At 44.1% G+C, this 17001-nt stretch overlaps 1 protein-coding gene across 1 annotated transcript; it reads left to right on the forward strand.

Annotated features, from left to right (window-relative positions):
- Nucleotides 1–2614: 2614 nt before the first annotated feature.
- Nucleotides 2615–8398, forward strand: LOC133126734 (chemokine XC receptor 1-like). The gene is made up of 3 exons (XM_061239072.1): nt 2615–2636; nt 7440–7470; nt 7510–8398. The coding sequence occupies exons 1-3, from the start codon at nt 2615–2617 to the stop codon at nt 8396–8398; spliced, it is 942 nt and encodes a 313-aa protein (XP_061095056.1).
- Nucleotides 8399–17001: the final 8603 nt, after the last annotated feature.

Consider the following 17001-nt stretch of genomic DNA (forward strand, 5'->3'; position numbering starts at 1 on the left):
AACAAAAATGTGTAGTGTGAGTGATCGAAAACGGATCGAAATACGTTCTTTTCAAACAAATAAATGCAATACATGTTATAATGACATGTCGAAATTATGTTTAATTTATATGTATTTATATATATTTCAACATGCATGAATGGCATATTAGTCATATACTTTCCGTAACTTTCAGCCAGACGGGCTTTAGAAAAGCACAGACTACGACTTTTATTTCTTAACCCTGTGAATTCTGAAATATCAATTATGAACAAATTAAGTGATTTTTCTTTTTAATATAATGCCCAGAATTAACGTGAATATATGAGTGCAGGTATTTTTATTTTGCTGTCAACCATGAATGGAGCCCAAAGGAGAAATTGGCGTTTTGATTGGAATTATAGGTAGCAGCAGAGGGCGCTATTATTTCTAGTGCTGGGGTTGAGAACCCAAGGTAGATTTTTTTTTGTGTGTATGCTGTAAATACAACATCACCCCTATAAATTGAATAACATTTTTTGGGTCTTTCATTGCAGTTCATACACTTATAATACAATGAAACAACTGGGTTGTCCACGCAGCAGAGACTGCTCAAAAAAAAAAAAAAAAATCAGCCATGGCTCACTGGTTAAGGGAAAGGCAGAAGCTAAAGTTATGAGTTAAAAACTAAGAGGAGGAAATCCATCCATCCATCCATTATCTGAACCCGCTTATCCTGAACAGGGTCGCAGGGGGCTGGAGCCTATCCCAGCATACATTGGGCAAAAGGCAGGAATACACCCTGGACAGGTCGCCAGTCCATCGCAGGGCACACACACCATTCACTCACACACTCATACCTATGGGCAATTTAGACTCTCCAATCAGCCTAACCTGCATGTCTTTGGACTGTGGGAGGAAACCAGAGTACCCGGAGGAAACCCACACAGACACGGGGAGAACACAGAGAGGTCCCAGTCGACAGGGATTCAAACCCAGGACCTCCTTGCTGTGAGGCGGCAGTGCTACCCACTGCACCATCCGTGCCACCCTTTGCTTCATTTTGTTGCACCTATATTGTTTAGGATTTTTGTGAAAGAGGCGTGAACTTGCAGCTCAACCGCCAGGTGCTTGAACCACAATGCGAGCAGAGCTGGCTGACCGGAGTGGTCTGGCTGGGGAGTAGGGAGCGATTAAAGATCATATGTAAAGTGAAGGAAACGCGTGTAGGCTGACCAATGCTACTGGAACAGGGTTAATTTTATTTTGTTCTCGTTTATCTGACTCCAAAAAATAAGTTCAACAGCTCCTCTGTTCTAACAGTTCAACAAAAGGAACTGCAAATGTCTGCCAATAGTGTGGCTCTATATGATCACTATCTATTTGTACAGACTCGGACGTGCCTGTGTCTGTATAGCCTACAATGATGCACTTAGTATGTATCTTGTGACGGCACTGGTGTATAGGTGAGGGACTATGGGGTGCAGGTATCCTAGGTTGTCTTTCTCTGTTAGGACTCTAAACTCCTAAGTTTATATTGGTGCGAGTGAAGAGGATGTTGGTTCAAATTAATACAATTTATTCAACAATGTGCATTGCAGAAATAGAGTGACAATGTGTTACAAGAATTACAAGTTGTAATATGAATGGCTATACGCAAATGGTGTGCAGGAGATCATATTAGCGAGTCTCCTCGAACCATTCCACGTTTCCCTCTATATACCCAGGGTTTACAGGAAAACAACAAATCATCAAATGAAGAGTCACAAGATGGCGGTAACAACAATGGCCCTGCTGACGTTATCTCTGTATGTCTAACAAATCTGGTTAACCCTTGTAACTTGCAATACCTGTGGTTTATTCCTACAAGATCTTTATTCAGCAACCAGTGTACTACACCACCAATGACACCAAACTATTTCCCACATCATTAGCTATCTAAAGACACCAAGCACTGTATGTGGAAAACCCATGGTTTATACAGTGCTATTTCAACTCATCGGTTCTGGGAGCATTCCACTGAGGTGCAGATAGAGGAGTAGAGTGGAACAGGAGGTGCAGATAGAGGAGTAGAGTGGAGCAGGAGGTGCAGATAGAGGTGTAGAGTGGAGCAGGAGGTGCAGATAGAGGAGTATAGTGGAGCAGGAGTTGCAGGTAGAGGAGGTGTATAGTGGAGCAGGAGGTGCAGATAGAGGTGTATAGTGGAACAGGAGGTGCAGATAGAGGTGTATAGTGGAACAGGAGGTGCAGATAGAGGTGTAGAGTGGAGCAGGAGGTGCAGATAAAGGAGTAGGGTGGAACAGGAGGTGCAGATAGAGGTGTATAGTGGAACAGGAGATGCAGATAGAGGTGTAGAGTGGAACAGGAGGTGCAGATAGAGGTATAGAGTAGAGCAGGAGGTGCAGATAGAGGTGTAGAGTGGAGCAGGAGGTGCAGATAGAGGTGCCTTGCCTCATGGTTCTCCTCACACCGGGCCTTGAGTCGAGCTTCCAGTGCTGAGCCACTTCCAGTAACAACAAACCATAACTTAGATGTGATTATATTCATATGAGGGTGTGTGTGTGTGCCTGAGTGTGTGTGTGAGTGTTTGTGTGTGTGTGAGAGAGAGAGTGTGTGTGTGCATGTGTATGTGAGTGTGTGAGTTTGTGTCTGTAAGATGAAATCTACTGTAAACTACCGTAAACACCCGAATAGTGGGACACACAGACAGGGGAGTGAGTCGGCTGGTAAACATTCAGACGCATACATAACAGGGGATCACGAATGAGAAACTTGAACGGGAAACAATAACCAAGGATGTATGAAAATGAATAAATAACAAGAATAAACACTAATACGAACAGGACAGATGCAGAAACATTACATCGGGCTTTTTGGATTTTTGACCTCAGATTGTTTTCTCACCATAATTTTGCTACTCGCTTTGGCATTGTGTTTATGGGAATACCTGGCTTGGTTATTGGACTGAAATGAACGACGATTCTGATTATCCCTTGGTCTGCGCATGGGTCTCTGTAAAGATGTCACAGAAATTGCCATCATGAGTAGCCTAGCATAGCATATTGCTGTAATATCTGTAATGTGTTTGTGGATTATATGTAGCCTACTATTTTTTTATGGACTGTATTCATGACATTACGCCATTTATTTGTCATAACCTGCCCAGCTAGGGCTACCGATGAAAATGAACTAATTTGCTGACTCCGGCACATTTACTTTTGTGTAAACGAAAATGTTGGTTAATGTGCACAGTCCCTGATAAATATGTTCCGTTGTGTTGTTGAATAGAATAATGGCATCCCTTATATGGCTTGGGTTGTCTCAGTGAGACTCTTAATTTCCCCGGTTCCAGGCTTTCTGGTCTTGAATACCGAAACGTTTGGAAACAATTAAAGCGTTGACGGGTTCCAGGTTCCAGGAGTAGAAAAAAAAACTAAAAACTTTGTAACAAATACGCGGCTCAACCAGCCTCTGGTCCGGGAAATATTCTGACTACTTCCCAGCTCGTTTGTGAATGAACTTCCAGCTGTGCATGTTGTCAGATTTAGAAAATTAAAAATAAAATCTGCCAACCGTACCAGCCATCAACGACGATAAATAAACAACCGCATTGTTTGTTCAGAGCGAAACCATGGCCCTGGAGTTTGACTGTCACGCTATTTCTATCGCGATACAGGAATAATAATAGCTCAAAATCTGCTAAAGGTGTTGTGAACCCGAGCTCCCAGAACTCCAGAACGTGTTCACAGTCCTTTCTGAGGACGGACTGTGTTCTGTTAAGGTTGCTTAAACATGTTTATGTCACAGCAATATTGCTAAACACTGTTAATGTAGTTTGACTTGAAACGTGCCCTTTAACCCAACTGCAGCTCTGTTTCCAGGTTAGTGACCAAACACTCATCACTCCGTCATACGCAGGCTTGTGTTTGTGAGATATTTATGAGTAAATCTCCGCTCTGAAAGTCTTGCTCTTCAGCCTGGCCTCAGTCCAACACCACACCTCCTGAGCTGTGGGCAGAACCAGGGAGTCCCTCCCACTCTCTGTCACGCAGTTTCAGAGAAACAAAATTTTTCTCTGTCTATTTCCGAGAAACTAGTCTTCTATTTCCGAGAAACTAGTCTGTCTGTGTCTGTGTGAGCAGTGAAATGGCTGAAGGTGGAGGTTTACTGGATCAGGACCAGTTCAGCTGTTTGATCTGTCTGGATCTACTGAAGAATCCGGTGACTATTCCCTGTGGACACAGTTACTGTATGGGCTGTATTAAGGGCTGCTGGGATCAGGATGATCATACTGGTGTCTACAGCTGTCCCCAGTGCAGAGAGACCTTCACCTCAAGGCCTGTTTTAAGAAAAAAAACTATGTTTTCTGAAATGTTGGAGAAACTGAAGAAGACAGGACTCCAAGCTGCTCCTCCTGCTCACTGTTACGGTGGACCTGGAGACGTGGCTTGTGATATCTGCACTGGGAGAAAGACGGCGATTGGCTGCCATGCAAGGCACCCAGCTCGTCAGGAGCATTTGGGGGTTAGGTGTCTTGCTCAGGGATACTTTGACATAGCCCGGGTGGGGGATCCCCCATTTTATTCTGCAGTGCTGCATTTTGTTATGTAGCTCCGCCTAATCGCAGACTACGTAGACTGACATGCGGATCACGATACAGGCCTTTCAACAAGCATAATTAGACCATTTGGATGACTCCATACAGATATTGCTGATGGCAAATTGGGGAAACATTAATTGCTATTCAAGATTTAATTAATCTGTTCGATCTATGAGCTATTCTATGGCTCTATTCTGTTGAAGTAAATACATATCTTTAGTATTTCTTGAGATTCAGGGGAATTTAGGGGAATCCGCTCTTCCTTCGACTCACACACTATTTCCTGTGCCCCCAGCTGCCACACAACCTCAAAGCATAATGGATCCACCTCCATGCTTCACAGTTGGCAAGGTGTTCTTCTCTACAAAGGCTTCACCCTTTTTTTCTCTAAACATACATTCTTTGGTGGTGGCCAAAATATTCAATTGTGGTTTTGTCAGTCCAAAGCACTTTTTAGGATTCAGGCTTCTCAGTGTTTTCTTTTGCATGCTTCAGATGCAGAATTTTATGTTTAGGTTGTTCTTTCTGGCAACTCTGGCATGTATGTTTTTGTTTAAAGTACATTGTATTGTTGTCCTGTGTAACAGTTAGACCTGTGTCTGCTAATGTTTTTTGAAGCTCTTTGGCAGTCAAGACAAGATAGAACAGCCACTGCAGTTGGATACGTTAGAGGGCATGGAGTTATTTCAGAATAAAAATTTCAGCCCTGGAATTATACTTAACTGACTCATTGAAGCCCTAACAAGTAAATCATCTGGGTCTGGGCCTTGGTAATCATCTTTTTTTAAAAGTAACAAAGAATAATTAAAAAGGGTTCCCAAACTTTTGCTCAGGGCCCTTTTCCTTTTTCATATCATTTATAAAGAGTAAAAAAAGAAAATGAAGACCAATCTTGCTTTATAATTTGCAGAAAGGCCTCATGTTTACCTCATGTAGCATTTAAAGTTTGATCACATACAGATTCACTGTAACAGACATTTAAGCCACGGGTGCCCATATTTTTGCACCCCAATGTACCGTTTGAAAGTGTTAAAACGCACAGTTCTGTCTGTTGCACTTCAGCAAGAATAGTTCTTGAGAGTTCCAAGGAATCTCTTGTCAGAGTGAATATTTCTGAGGTAGACAGTGAAAACACAGTTGGCTCAATACTAGCAGACCGTTTCAGTGACGTGACCCAATTTTATATTGGTGAGCATCTAAATACATTCTCAAAGTATTATTCAGTATGTTTATAAATAAGGAGCAAGCCTGCTTTTGAATAATAAATACAGTAGAATATGAAATTGTGGAATGTGTTTGACTTGTTCGGGGTTTGGTATTTGACAAAAACTTCAATCAATGGACCTCAATGAATACATCAATATACAAGATGCTATTATTGTGACTATTCTGCTTATTTTCTTTGATCTTCTCGACCTGTTGCTGAGCTGGAAGGAGAGGGAGGTGCAAATGCTTTTTTTCAGGATAAAAAGTGTTGTATAGTTTAGTAACAAGATGCAGTATTTCAGCATAATATTCATGCGTTTTCATGCATCCTTTGGGAGTCATCAAATGTCCGAGAATGCTTTGTGAATTTTTGTGAAAGGGAATTTGTCCAGTGTTGTGACCTGGTTCCATTGTGTTTCTAAACGCACCAGCCACAGCCATAATAATCAGTGGCCTGTGAAAAAGAGAAAATAATTTCAGTGAGGGGGAAGAAAAAAAGCTTTCTCTTTCACTATGTTTGAGCTTCAGTAACTTTGTATTAGTCATTTAGAGTAATTCTGTCTCTTGGAAAACTTCAAAGGGTTAACTTTCAGATTAGACCAGAATTTATTTTGGGTATGTCATTTTTAAGCACGTGTCCGGAAAAGGGGCGATATTTAAGAGGTGAAAGCGCACAAGGAAGTGAGACTTCACCATTACAAGACTACAGTTACTGAACGTTTTATAGCTGAGAAGAGGCAAGTCTTCGTCACATATGCCCAAAGAGGTCCAAGGTGGCGGACATTTTAGGCTGCTAAGGTAGGTACAAGGGCCATTTACCACCCTGTGATTCACTTGATGAGCAGGACCCTCTGTTCTCTCCCTGACGCATGCATTATAGACAGAAATATCTCTAAACGAAGTAGTTTAGGCTTATAATGTATGGGGTGAAACACATTTTTCCTGTGTTTATTTTCTTCTCGGATAGCCTAAGTACAGGATTTTCTTCAACATTTAGACTAAATATTATTTTCTTTACTCAGATTTCACATACAGGCTAAATTAAGCTTTTAAAATGATAATATAAAGGCTTATTTAAAATAAAAAAATAAAAATGATTTAAGATTTAAATGAAATATTTATATTTGAATAAAAGTGTGTTTCTGATATAAGTAAAAATAAAAAATAAAAACATTCAAATGATATATTTAGCCTTTATATTTAGCTATTTTCCTGATGAATCTTAAATATGAACTAAAAGCTTTATTTTGCATGTCAAATGTGAGTAAAAAAAAAAGCAAGGCCCTTAACCCAGCATTGCTCCAGGGGAGGATTGTCTCCTGCTTAGTCTAATCAACTGTACGTCGCTCTGGATAAGAGCGTCTGCCAAATGGCAATAATGTAATGTAATGTAATGTTAATATTGAAAATCTGTATTTCGGCTAAATCTAAGAAGAATGAAAAATGGGCTTAGGGTAGAAATAACTTGAAATACAATAAATATAATCAAAGTAATGAGATTTAAAAAATGTTTTAATTATATATATATTTCTTTTTTTTACTTGTAGCCTATTCATAGTTTATTAATTGATTGAATGAATGAATGAATGAGTGAATGAATGATGAATTCATTGTCCATTACCGAATGTTTATTTTTATTTATTTTTTCCAACAGGAGTTGAAAAAATGACACCAGAATATGACTACGAGGAGTTCGACTACAGAGAGTACAACTACAGCGGGTACGACTTCGATTACGGTCTAAGTGAAGTTTGCAATAAAACAGACGTTCTCAGATTTGGATCCATCACGACCCCGATATTCTTCTCCGCAGTGATCGCCCTGAGTCTCGTGGGGAACATCTTGGTCCTCGTGGTCCTGGTGCTGTACGATACCCTCCGATCGCTCACAAATACTTTCATTCTACACCTGGCCCTTTCGGACTTGGTCTTCACGTTCGGACTGCCGTTCTGGGCGTATGATCATCTGTGGGGATGGACGCTCGGAGAGAGAACCTGCAAAGCCGTTAATTTTGTCTTCTACGCCGGATATTACAGCAGCATCGTTTTTCTAATGATAATGACCATCCACCGCTATCTGGTGGTGGTCCATCCACTCTCTGACTTTGGAACCAGGAAGCATTTATATGGGATCATCGCCTCCTCCATTATCTGGACAGTGAGCTTTGCAGCAGCCGTCCCCTCCCTCCTCTACACCAAGGTCGTACTCCACAACGGAGTGTTGTACTGCACGTACGACGACATAACTTGGAAGACGGCTTCGGCTTTCGGGCAAAACATAGTTTTCTCGCTGGCGTTTTTGGTGATCGCCTTCTGTTACGCCAACATTCTGCGGAAAATCCTCCGATCGAGATCGCACGCAAGGCACATAACCGTGAAGCTAATCTTCGCCGTGGTTGTGGTGTTTTTCGTGGGATGGGCGCCGTACAATACGATGATATTTCTGAGATCGCTGGCGGATTTGCAGGTGCCACCTTTCGACCAGTGCGAAATCAGTATCGCGGTTGATTATGGGTTTTATGTCTGTCGTCTGATTGCCTTCTCTCATTGCTGCTTGAACCCCGTCTTTTACGTCTTTGTTGGCGTGAAGTTCAGGACCCACCTAACATGTGAGTTTAACATGGATGTCATGTAGGTTGCCACATGAAATGCAATAATTAGAGGAATGATAAACTTCAACAGGAAGCTTGTTGGCTAGCCTATTTGTGGGTTTTAATTAATCTTTGGTTTAATTTCTGGATTTTACTGTGGTCAATTACTTGTACATTCATACTTATACATTCAATTACTTGTCAATTCATAATTTGATATGCTATCCTGACATGTATTCTTAGAACACCATTGAAGTTAATTATTATTATAGCCTATTTTTGTGAAGAAGTAAACATTGCTGTGTTGTGTACAGGATTACAATTACATTTTCATTAAAAGTACGATGATGGTGTTTGAGTCGTAATGATGGAATTTATTTATATATTTAGCATACTGTTAATAAGCATCACTGTGCTGATCGACCTCAGCCTGCAGCTAAATGCCCAAAAACACTCTATTCTGCAGTGCATTAGGTCCACTCCGATCTGAATTTGGGTTTAGGGTTTTGCAAGCATCAAAACAGAGGTGCGACGCTTTAGGCAGTTGGTTCACAGGGGGTTACAGCTGTACGTTTAGCAAAGCTCGTCAGGTATCAACTCTGAAGAGGGGACGATGCACACACACAATAGAGAGCTATCACTCATGAACGGCTGGTTGCTGGAATATACAGTCGCCTATTTTCACATAGTTAACATTATCAGGGTGCCTTTCCCCAAATAGATCTTCAGTTAACACCGTGTATTACAGACGAACAGATCAATGTGCACAATAGAAAAACACCATTCACACACACTTATACCATCGCAGGGCACACACACACCATTCACTCACACACTCATACCATCGCAAGGCACACACACACCATTCACTCACACACTCATACCATCGCAAGGCACACACACACCATTCACTCACACACTCATACCATCGCAGGGCACACACACACAATTCACTCACACACATATACCATCGCATGGCACACACACACCATTCACTCAGGAATAGCCAATGGATCCTTCAGTAGATCCAGACAGATTGTACAGCTCAACTGGTCCTGATCCAGTAAACCGCCACCTTCAGCAATTTCACTGCTCAGACTGACAAAGACAGACGAGTTTCCCTGAAATAGACAGCGTTGGTTTCGTTTTCTCTGAAACTGCGTGACAGAGAACATGCAAATATATGAAATATACAAATAAGTAATAATAGAGGAAATCAGGAGGGGGGGGCGAATACTTATTATTGTAATTCCTGGGTTTCCTGTGTGCTTTTTGGGGGCAGACATTACAGGAAGTACATCATACTTTTTTGGGAGGTCCCACAGAGAGGAAGAGGCAGAGCCATCTTTGGCTCCAATCACAGTCCAATAAATCAGAGTGGAAGGCGGGGCCTTTTTATAAGGGCGGACGTCTCACGACACTGGGTGTCGCTGGACAATACTGGAGGGTATATTGGACAGCGTTAAGAATCCCTCCCAAGCTCAGGTGTGTGCTGTATTTCCACAGGTGACCAAGCTCAGGTGTGTGCTGTATTTCCACAGGTGACCAAGCTCAGGTGTGTGCTGTAGTTCCACAGGTGACCAAGCTCAGGTGTGTGCTGTATTTCCACAGGTGACCCACCTCTGCTGGAAGACGGCCCCCTCATTCCTGCCTTCTCCTGCGGCGTGCTCTCCTCGTATTTTCGCTGGAGATTCCTCCTCCCCCCCCACCCACAACTGCAAGGAACCTCGGCGTGGTGATGGACAGCAGACTGTCCCTCTCCGATAACATTGCGGCGGTGACCGGTCTTGCAGGTTCTTCCTATACAACATACGGAGAATCCGCCCCTTTCTCACCCCCTACTCGACTCAGCTCCTGGTCCAAGCAGTGTTTTTGTCCCACCTGGACTACTGCAACTCCCTCTTGGCTGGCCTTCCAGAGTCCGCCATCAGACCCCTCCAACTTATCCAGAATGCAGCAGCTCGTCTGGTCTTCAATCTTCCCAAACACTCGCATGTCACCCCGTCCACTGACTGCCTGTCATGGCTCGCATCAAATTCAAAACATTGGTGCTAGCCTTCCAAGCAGTTAAGGGCTCTGCCCCAGCTTACCTCCAAGAAATCATCAGACCCTACACCCCTGCCAGACCTCTTCATCAGACCCTACACCCCTGCCAGACCTCTTCATCAGATCCTACACCCCTGCCAGACCTCTTCATCAGACCCTACACCCCTGCCAGACCTCTTCATCAGACCCTACACCCCTGCCAGACCTCTTCATCAGACCCTACACCCCTGCCAGACCTCTTCATCAGACCCTACACCCCTGCCAGACCTCTTCATTCGGCCTCCGCAGGCTGCTTGGCGCCTCCCCCTCTCCGAACTTCCACCCCACGCTCACGACTACGGTCTGTTCTGGCTCCTCGGTGGTGGAACGAACTCCCTGTAGAGGTCAGAACAGTAGAATCTCTTTCCATCTTCAAGCGCAAACTGAAGACACACCTCTTCAAGCTGCACCGCTCCCTGTCCCTCCCTACCTCCCTTTAAACCATAATTGTTGTGTTTCAGTGATATTTACTTGTGTTAATGACGATTTATTAAAAAATAAAATAATAAAGAATTCAGATAATCAAATAGGCCCTGGTCCTTTGTTGTGCAGGTAGCAGTTCAAATTGTAATTCCCTCTAGTTTCTTTCAGCACACTTATCCCTGGGTTGTAGGTATGCACTTTGCTGTATGTCGCTCTGGATAAGTGCGTCTGCCAAATGCCATTAACGCAATGTAATATAATGAAAAGAGCACAAGAAACACAGGGATGGAGTGCTTATCAACCGAATAACAGTCCTGTACAGTCTGCTGTGTGAGACGGAAGATGGCGGCCATGTTGGGGTACAGCACAGACACATTTACACAGGTTAATATCTCATTAGCTGCACAGATCTATGGTGGTGAGGCACTTCCTGTATGTGGTCACCACTGCTGTATTATAACTAACAGGAAACCCAGAGAGCCCAAAGCCCTGCTTTTCTTTCAGTTCTCGCCATCCAACCCTTTCAAACCTTAAACTGTTCTCTCTCTCCACTCTTAGCTGTCCACCAAATTTAAGGGAAGGAGAATATTCTTACACCAAAAACCGAGGGCAGAAAGGAATGTAGTCTGTTTTTATTTTATTAAAGTAACACAAACTAACAAACAACAAAGTATACAGTAGATGATACATGTATAACAATCTTTTGTCATTTTAATTCAGTTTACACTTCCTCACATTGGTACAAAGGACACATGAACATAAACTACAGAACAACTTTCTCCCAAAAGAGTGATCGTCACAAAGCATTCATAGAGTCCTGTGTGGAAGAAGCAGAAATGTAAGCAGAGAATCCTATTTTCTGAACGCACATGTTTCCTGTCTCATTCCTGATTGATCTCTCTTCAGTTTCTGATAAATGATCTATACCACACAGTGTATGGGAGAAAATGAACAGATGATTTTCAATAAAGGATGTATCCACCCATTTGGAAGGCAATGCAACTTCCATGTCTTATTAACTTCTCATCTCTGTCTCACTGCAGTGTTTCTCTCACTCTGATTACAGCTGATCCTCCCTCTCTCTCATCACAGATCACACAGTTTCACAGAAGAAGCACCACGATTAAACCAAAACCCAGGGTAGAGGGGCTGAGTGAACGTGGTCTGGACTCCGTGCAGGAGGGTCATTGTGTCAGAGACGCTGTAGAAGGACAGAGTTCCTGCCCTGTGATCCAGGTACACTCCTATTCTGGAGGAGGAGGGAACAGGGATTTCAGTGCGCTCTTTATTGTGCCAGAATGAGTAACGGGAGTGAGAGCAGCGCAAATCCCAGGACTTGTCATTACCTCCCAGAGCAGCGTCATCACCCCCTCCTTTCCTGCTGATGTCTTTATATGCCACTGCTATAGAAACCCCATTATGACCACCACCTCTCCACTCAGCCTCCCAGTAACAGCGTCCAGACAGACCCTCTCTGCACAGCACCTGGGACCAGTGCTCAAATCTCTCCGGATGATCAGGATATGACTGGATCTCTCTCACACGGGTCACCTCTCTGTTCCCCTCAGACAGACGGAGCTTATTATACGCTGTGTTGGGGTCCAGTGTGAGCTGACAGGAATCTGATGGAGGACATGGTTATGATTTCATATTAGAACAGGTCCATCTAAGGTCAGTCTATTATTCATTATTTTCTCCATACATGCTGTATAGTGTGATTTTACCTGAGTTATAATAATAGGCCAACATTTCTGAACTAAAACTGAGAGTCAAATCTATCTGGTTACACCCTCTTACAACTCATATAATGACTGTGTGTAAGTGTGTGTGTGTGTGTGTGTGTGTGTGTGTTTATCTCAGCTGAGAGTTTCAGAGTGAACACTCACACTGTAAGAAATCCTCTCTGGTCCTGGGCTCTACAGTATGGACTTCCTTCACTGCAGGGACAGAGAGAGAGAAAAGGACAAAAATGAAGTTATGGGAATGAGGGATTCTGTTTATACTAAATATTATTCAGAGCTCAGAGTTTAACAGAGAATTACTGTATATGCATTCCATTTGATCTCCCCAGTGGCTTTGCTTGGATAAAAACTGTCAAAGAAATATTTTGCCCGTTTATATTTTTCACAACCTGATTCAGAAATTTTGAGCAGTTCCCCCTTGCAGACGTCCTCCAGTCGCTCTTTCAGCTCAGAGACAGATTTCCTCACAGCCTCTAAAGAGATGTGTGGACTGACAGTGATGCTGGGTAAGTCTCCAGGTCCAGGAGGGACACAGAGAGACTTAGAGCTCTGCAGACAGACAGACAGACAGACAGAGAACAGTATCTGTAAAGATTTCTGTGCAGATGCCAGGAGAAGATCTTTGTAAAAGAGGAACACACCTCACCATGTGTGTACAGTGTACATGTGCAGACTGTCAGAGAGCCAGTGATGTTACCTGGAGGAAACGGATGTGATCCTCTGTGTGTGAAAGCTGCTCCAGCTCAGCGTCTCTCCTCCTCAACTCAGCAATCTCCTGCTCCAGTCGCTCCAGGAGTCCTTCTGCCCGACTCACTTCAGCCTTCTCCTGATCTCTGATCAGCTCTTTCACCTCAGAGCACCTTCTCTCAATGGAGCGGATCATCTCAGTAAAGATCCTCTCACTGTCCTCCACTGCTGCCTGTGCAGAGCTCTGTTAGGAGACACAGAGAGAGGAGGGCTGTACATTTTAACTAGGCCTTTCACTCAGCTCTTACTGGGACCCCAGACAGCCTGTTCCCCACAGTGTGGCTCAGTGGGATTGAGGCCCACAGGGCTGGAAAGTGGCCCAACACTGGGCTCCTCACTGGCTGACTGGAGGAGAGCCCTGACTGAGCCCTGAAATGGCTCTTCCAGCAGCCAGCTGTTGTCTTCTCCTCTGGTCAGTACCCACCTTGAGTGACTGCACAGCCTGTCTCAGATCCTGCAGCTCCTTCTCTCTCTCCTGGATTCTCTGCTGGAATTTACTCTGTGTCGCCCCCAGCTGCTTCTGTGGATAGTTTGATTTCTCATATTATCATACATTGTACGCATAATTTATGAAATATTGCATCTTGTGTAGCATTAAACAAAAAAAACAACCCATAAATGGAAAAAGATTAATGGGAAACTTATTAACCCTGACCCTCACTTTTGGTCGCAAATTTGCAAAAACACCTTTGGAATGGCCCAAAGCTCAAACCTACAGCTAATCCAATACAAAATTCTTCACAGAACACACTATACAGGACAAAGACTGTTTCAGATGGGTATCAGTGATACTAACATATGCTCACACTGCAGAAACAAACTGCCAGATAACTATTTACATGCCACTTGGCACTGCACACCTGTTAACGCATTTTGGCGAAGGGCCTGTGAAGACCTATCTCTGCACCTAGAACACCCCATCCCGGCCTCCTCCTCCCTTTGCCTACTTGGTGACCTCACTGACCTTAACATGGACACAAAACAATCTCATCGGCTCCTCACAATCCTTACTATCGCAAAGAAAACTATCCTCCTGAACTGGAAGTCCAAAGAAAATCTGAATTCAACGCAATTCAAAAATCTACTCTCAGAACACGTTTCCATGGAGAGAATGTCTGCATGCAGGAAAAACCAATTGGCAGCATTTGAAGACACCTGGGCCCCGATAATTAATTGCATCACATAGGGTGGGGGGCTGGGCGGGGTACCCCTCCCTGGCCTCCGGGCGTGGGCTCCTTGTGGGTTGGTCGGCTGGGGCCTGGGGCGCTTGTCCCCGGGGGGCCGCGTGTCCGGCCCTCTGGGGGTGGCGTGGGGGGGGTCGGTGGCCTTGGGGGCGCTGTCCTCTGGGGCGGGTGGGGGCTTGGGGACGTTGGGTTGGGGTGGCCGGGGGGCCTTGGGGCCCGTCTCGCCCTTGTGGCCGGCGGTGGTGGCCGTGTTGGCTCCTGGGGGCGTGGCTGCCCGCTTGCGGTGGGGCTGCGCTTGTCGGGTCCGGCGGTGGTGGGGGTGCGGGGGGTGGTGAGGGGTGTGTGGGGGGGGCGGATGGGTGGGGGGCTGCGCATGGCCGGTGTCCTCCTCCCACCCCAGGCCGCCCTGGCCGCTCCTCCCTTCCCGTTCACATGTCACTAGGGTTTTGGGGGGACGGTGAGGAGGGGGGATAGGTTCGGGGCAGCTTCGTCCTGTTTGCCGGACCCTGCCTTGTTGCGCCACCCCCCCCCCCCGCCAAAAAAAAAAACTTTAGTCATTGAAGCAAATGAAACAAAGCAAAGCTCAGGAAGTTAGTCTTTTTAAAAGTATAACATTACCTTATAAATTCAGGTTATGAAAACACAAATAACTCAAGAATGCCTTTAACACTGCGAACATGAAGGATGGTGGTTTATGAAAGAATACAGGATTTTTGCATTTTATTTAATTACATGAATTTGAATTATATCATTAAATTTCAGTTTTATAAAATATCTTGCATTTCCCTTTTTTATCACCACTGGCTTTGGTTTTCTCTCACTCATCCCAGATCACTCAGTTTTACAGAGGATCCAAAATTTAAAATCACAAACCCAGGATAGAGGGGCTGAGTGAATGTGGTCTGGACTCTGTGCAGGAGGGTCATTGTGTCAGAGACGCTGTAGAAGGACAGAGTTCCTGCCCTGTGATCCAGGTACACTCCTATTCTGGAGGAGGGACGAACAGGGATTTCAGTGCGCTCTTTATTGTGCCAGAAAGAGTAAAAGGTGGACAATCTCCAGGACTTGTTATTATATCCCATACGACAGTCATCACCCTTCCCTTTCCTGCTGATGTCTTTATATGACACTGCTATATAAACCCCACCTCCACTCCACTCAGCCTCCCAGTAACAGCGTCCAGACAGACCCTCTCTGCACAGCACCTGGTCCCAGTAGTCAAATCTCTCTGGATGATCAGGATATGACTGGATCGCTCTCACACGGGTCACCTCTCTGTTCCCCTCAGACAGAAGGAGGTTTTCATACACTGTGTTGGGGTCCAGTGTGAGCTGACAGGAATCTGATAATCAGATAACCTGATATCTGTTACAAACTGCACATGAATCCAAACCATTTCACTATGAGAGCCAGCCTACAATTGTGTATACATCCATGTAGAAAACTAAGCCAGGGTTCATGTTGCATATGTGGACTCTGAATCCAGCTTGGATGATATTTGGTCATTTTAATAATAAAACAATTTTAACAGTTTTGTCAGTGCATGAGTTCTCAGACAATCACGATACTATATTGTATATTACAATAATAAAAATAACGGAACGAATGCACACGTCGTGATTGAGCAGTGGAAAATCAGCACACAATTACTTACAATATCAAGACGCTAAGGACAAGGCTCTCTGCGCCTCAGGAACAGAGAAAAGGACCTAAAACCACTGACAGAGCAACAGGCTGTATACTGACTGTCCTAGGCACACCCAGAGATTGATAGGTATCTCAGTTTGTTTAAAAGCTACTTGCGACATCATCAAAATTTAAGCAGGAGGGAAGGAAAATATTCTTACCACACCAAAAACCCAGGGCAGAGAGGAATGTAGTCTGTTTTTATTTTATTAAAGTAACACAAACTAACAAAGTATACAGTATATGACATGTATTACAATCCTTTGGAATTTTAATTCAGTTTACACTTCAGGCACAAGTTTTTCTCTCACTCTGAGTACAGCTGATCCTCCCTCTCTCTCATCACAGATCACACAGTTTCACAGAAGAAGCACCACAATAAACCCAAAACCTGGGACAGAGGGGCTGAGTGAACGTGGTCTGGACTGTGCAGGAGGGTCATTGTGTCAGAGACGCTGTAGAAGGAAGCACAAAATTGTGCACAAGGTAGAAAATTGTGTGAATATTTTTGCAAAAGTGTTGAGACTGAAATCTGCGTGGAAGTGTGGGGAAAAAATGGGAACTGTGCCCAGTTTTTAAAATAATTGTCTTTATTAAAAAAAAATCTCAAAAAATTACAGCAAAGATTAAAACTCTTTCATTGGAAAGGACACACAAAGCATCCTTGGGGTGACATTGGCTCAGGCGGTAGGAGCAGTCTGGGTTGCAGGTTCAGTCCTGTCCTGGGTGTGTCAGTGTCCCAAAGTATCAGTGACGCGTCACACCTGCACTAATAGCCCC

This window comes from Conger conger, chromosome 4, assembly GCF_963514075.1.
Source record: "Conger conger chromosome 4, fConCon1.1, whole genome shotgun sequence".
Lineage (NCBI taxonomy): Eukaryota > Metazoa > Chordata > Actinopteri > Anguilliformes > Congridae > Conger > Conger conger.

Bases quoted from the DNA above. Each gene is read 5' to 3' on its own strand.
- LOC133126734 (XM_061239072.1), top strand. From the start codon at position 2,615: ATGAAATCTACTGTAAACTACC. The intron at 2,637-7,439 runs GTAAACACCCGA...AAATGACACCAG, and splicing joins GAAATCTACTGTAAACTACC to AATATGACTACGAGGAGTTC. The intron at 7,471-7,509 runs GTACAACTACAG...TTACGGTCTAAG, and splicing joins GAGGAGTTCGACTACAGAGA to TGAAGTTTGCAATAAAACAG.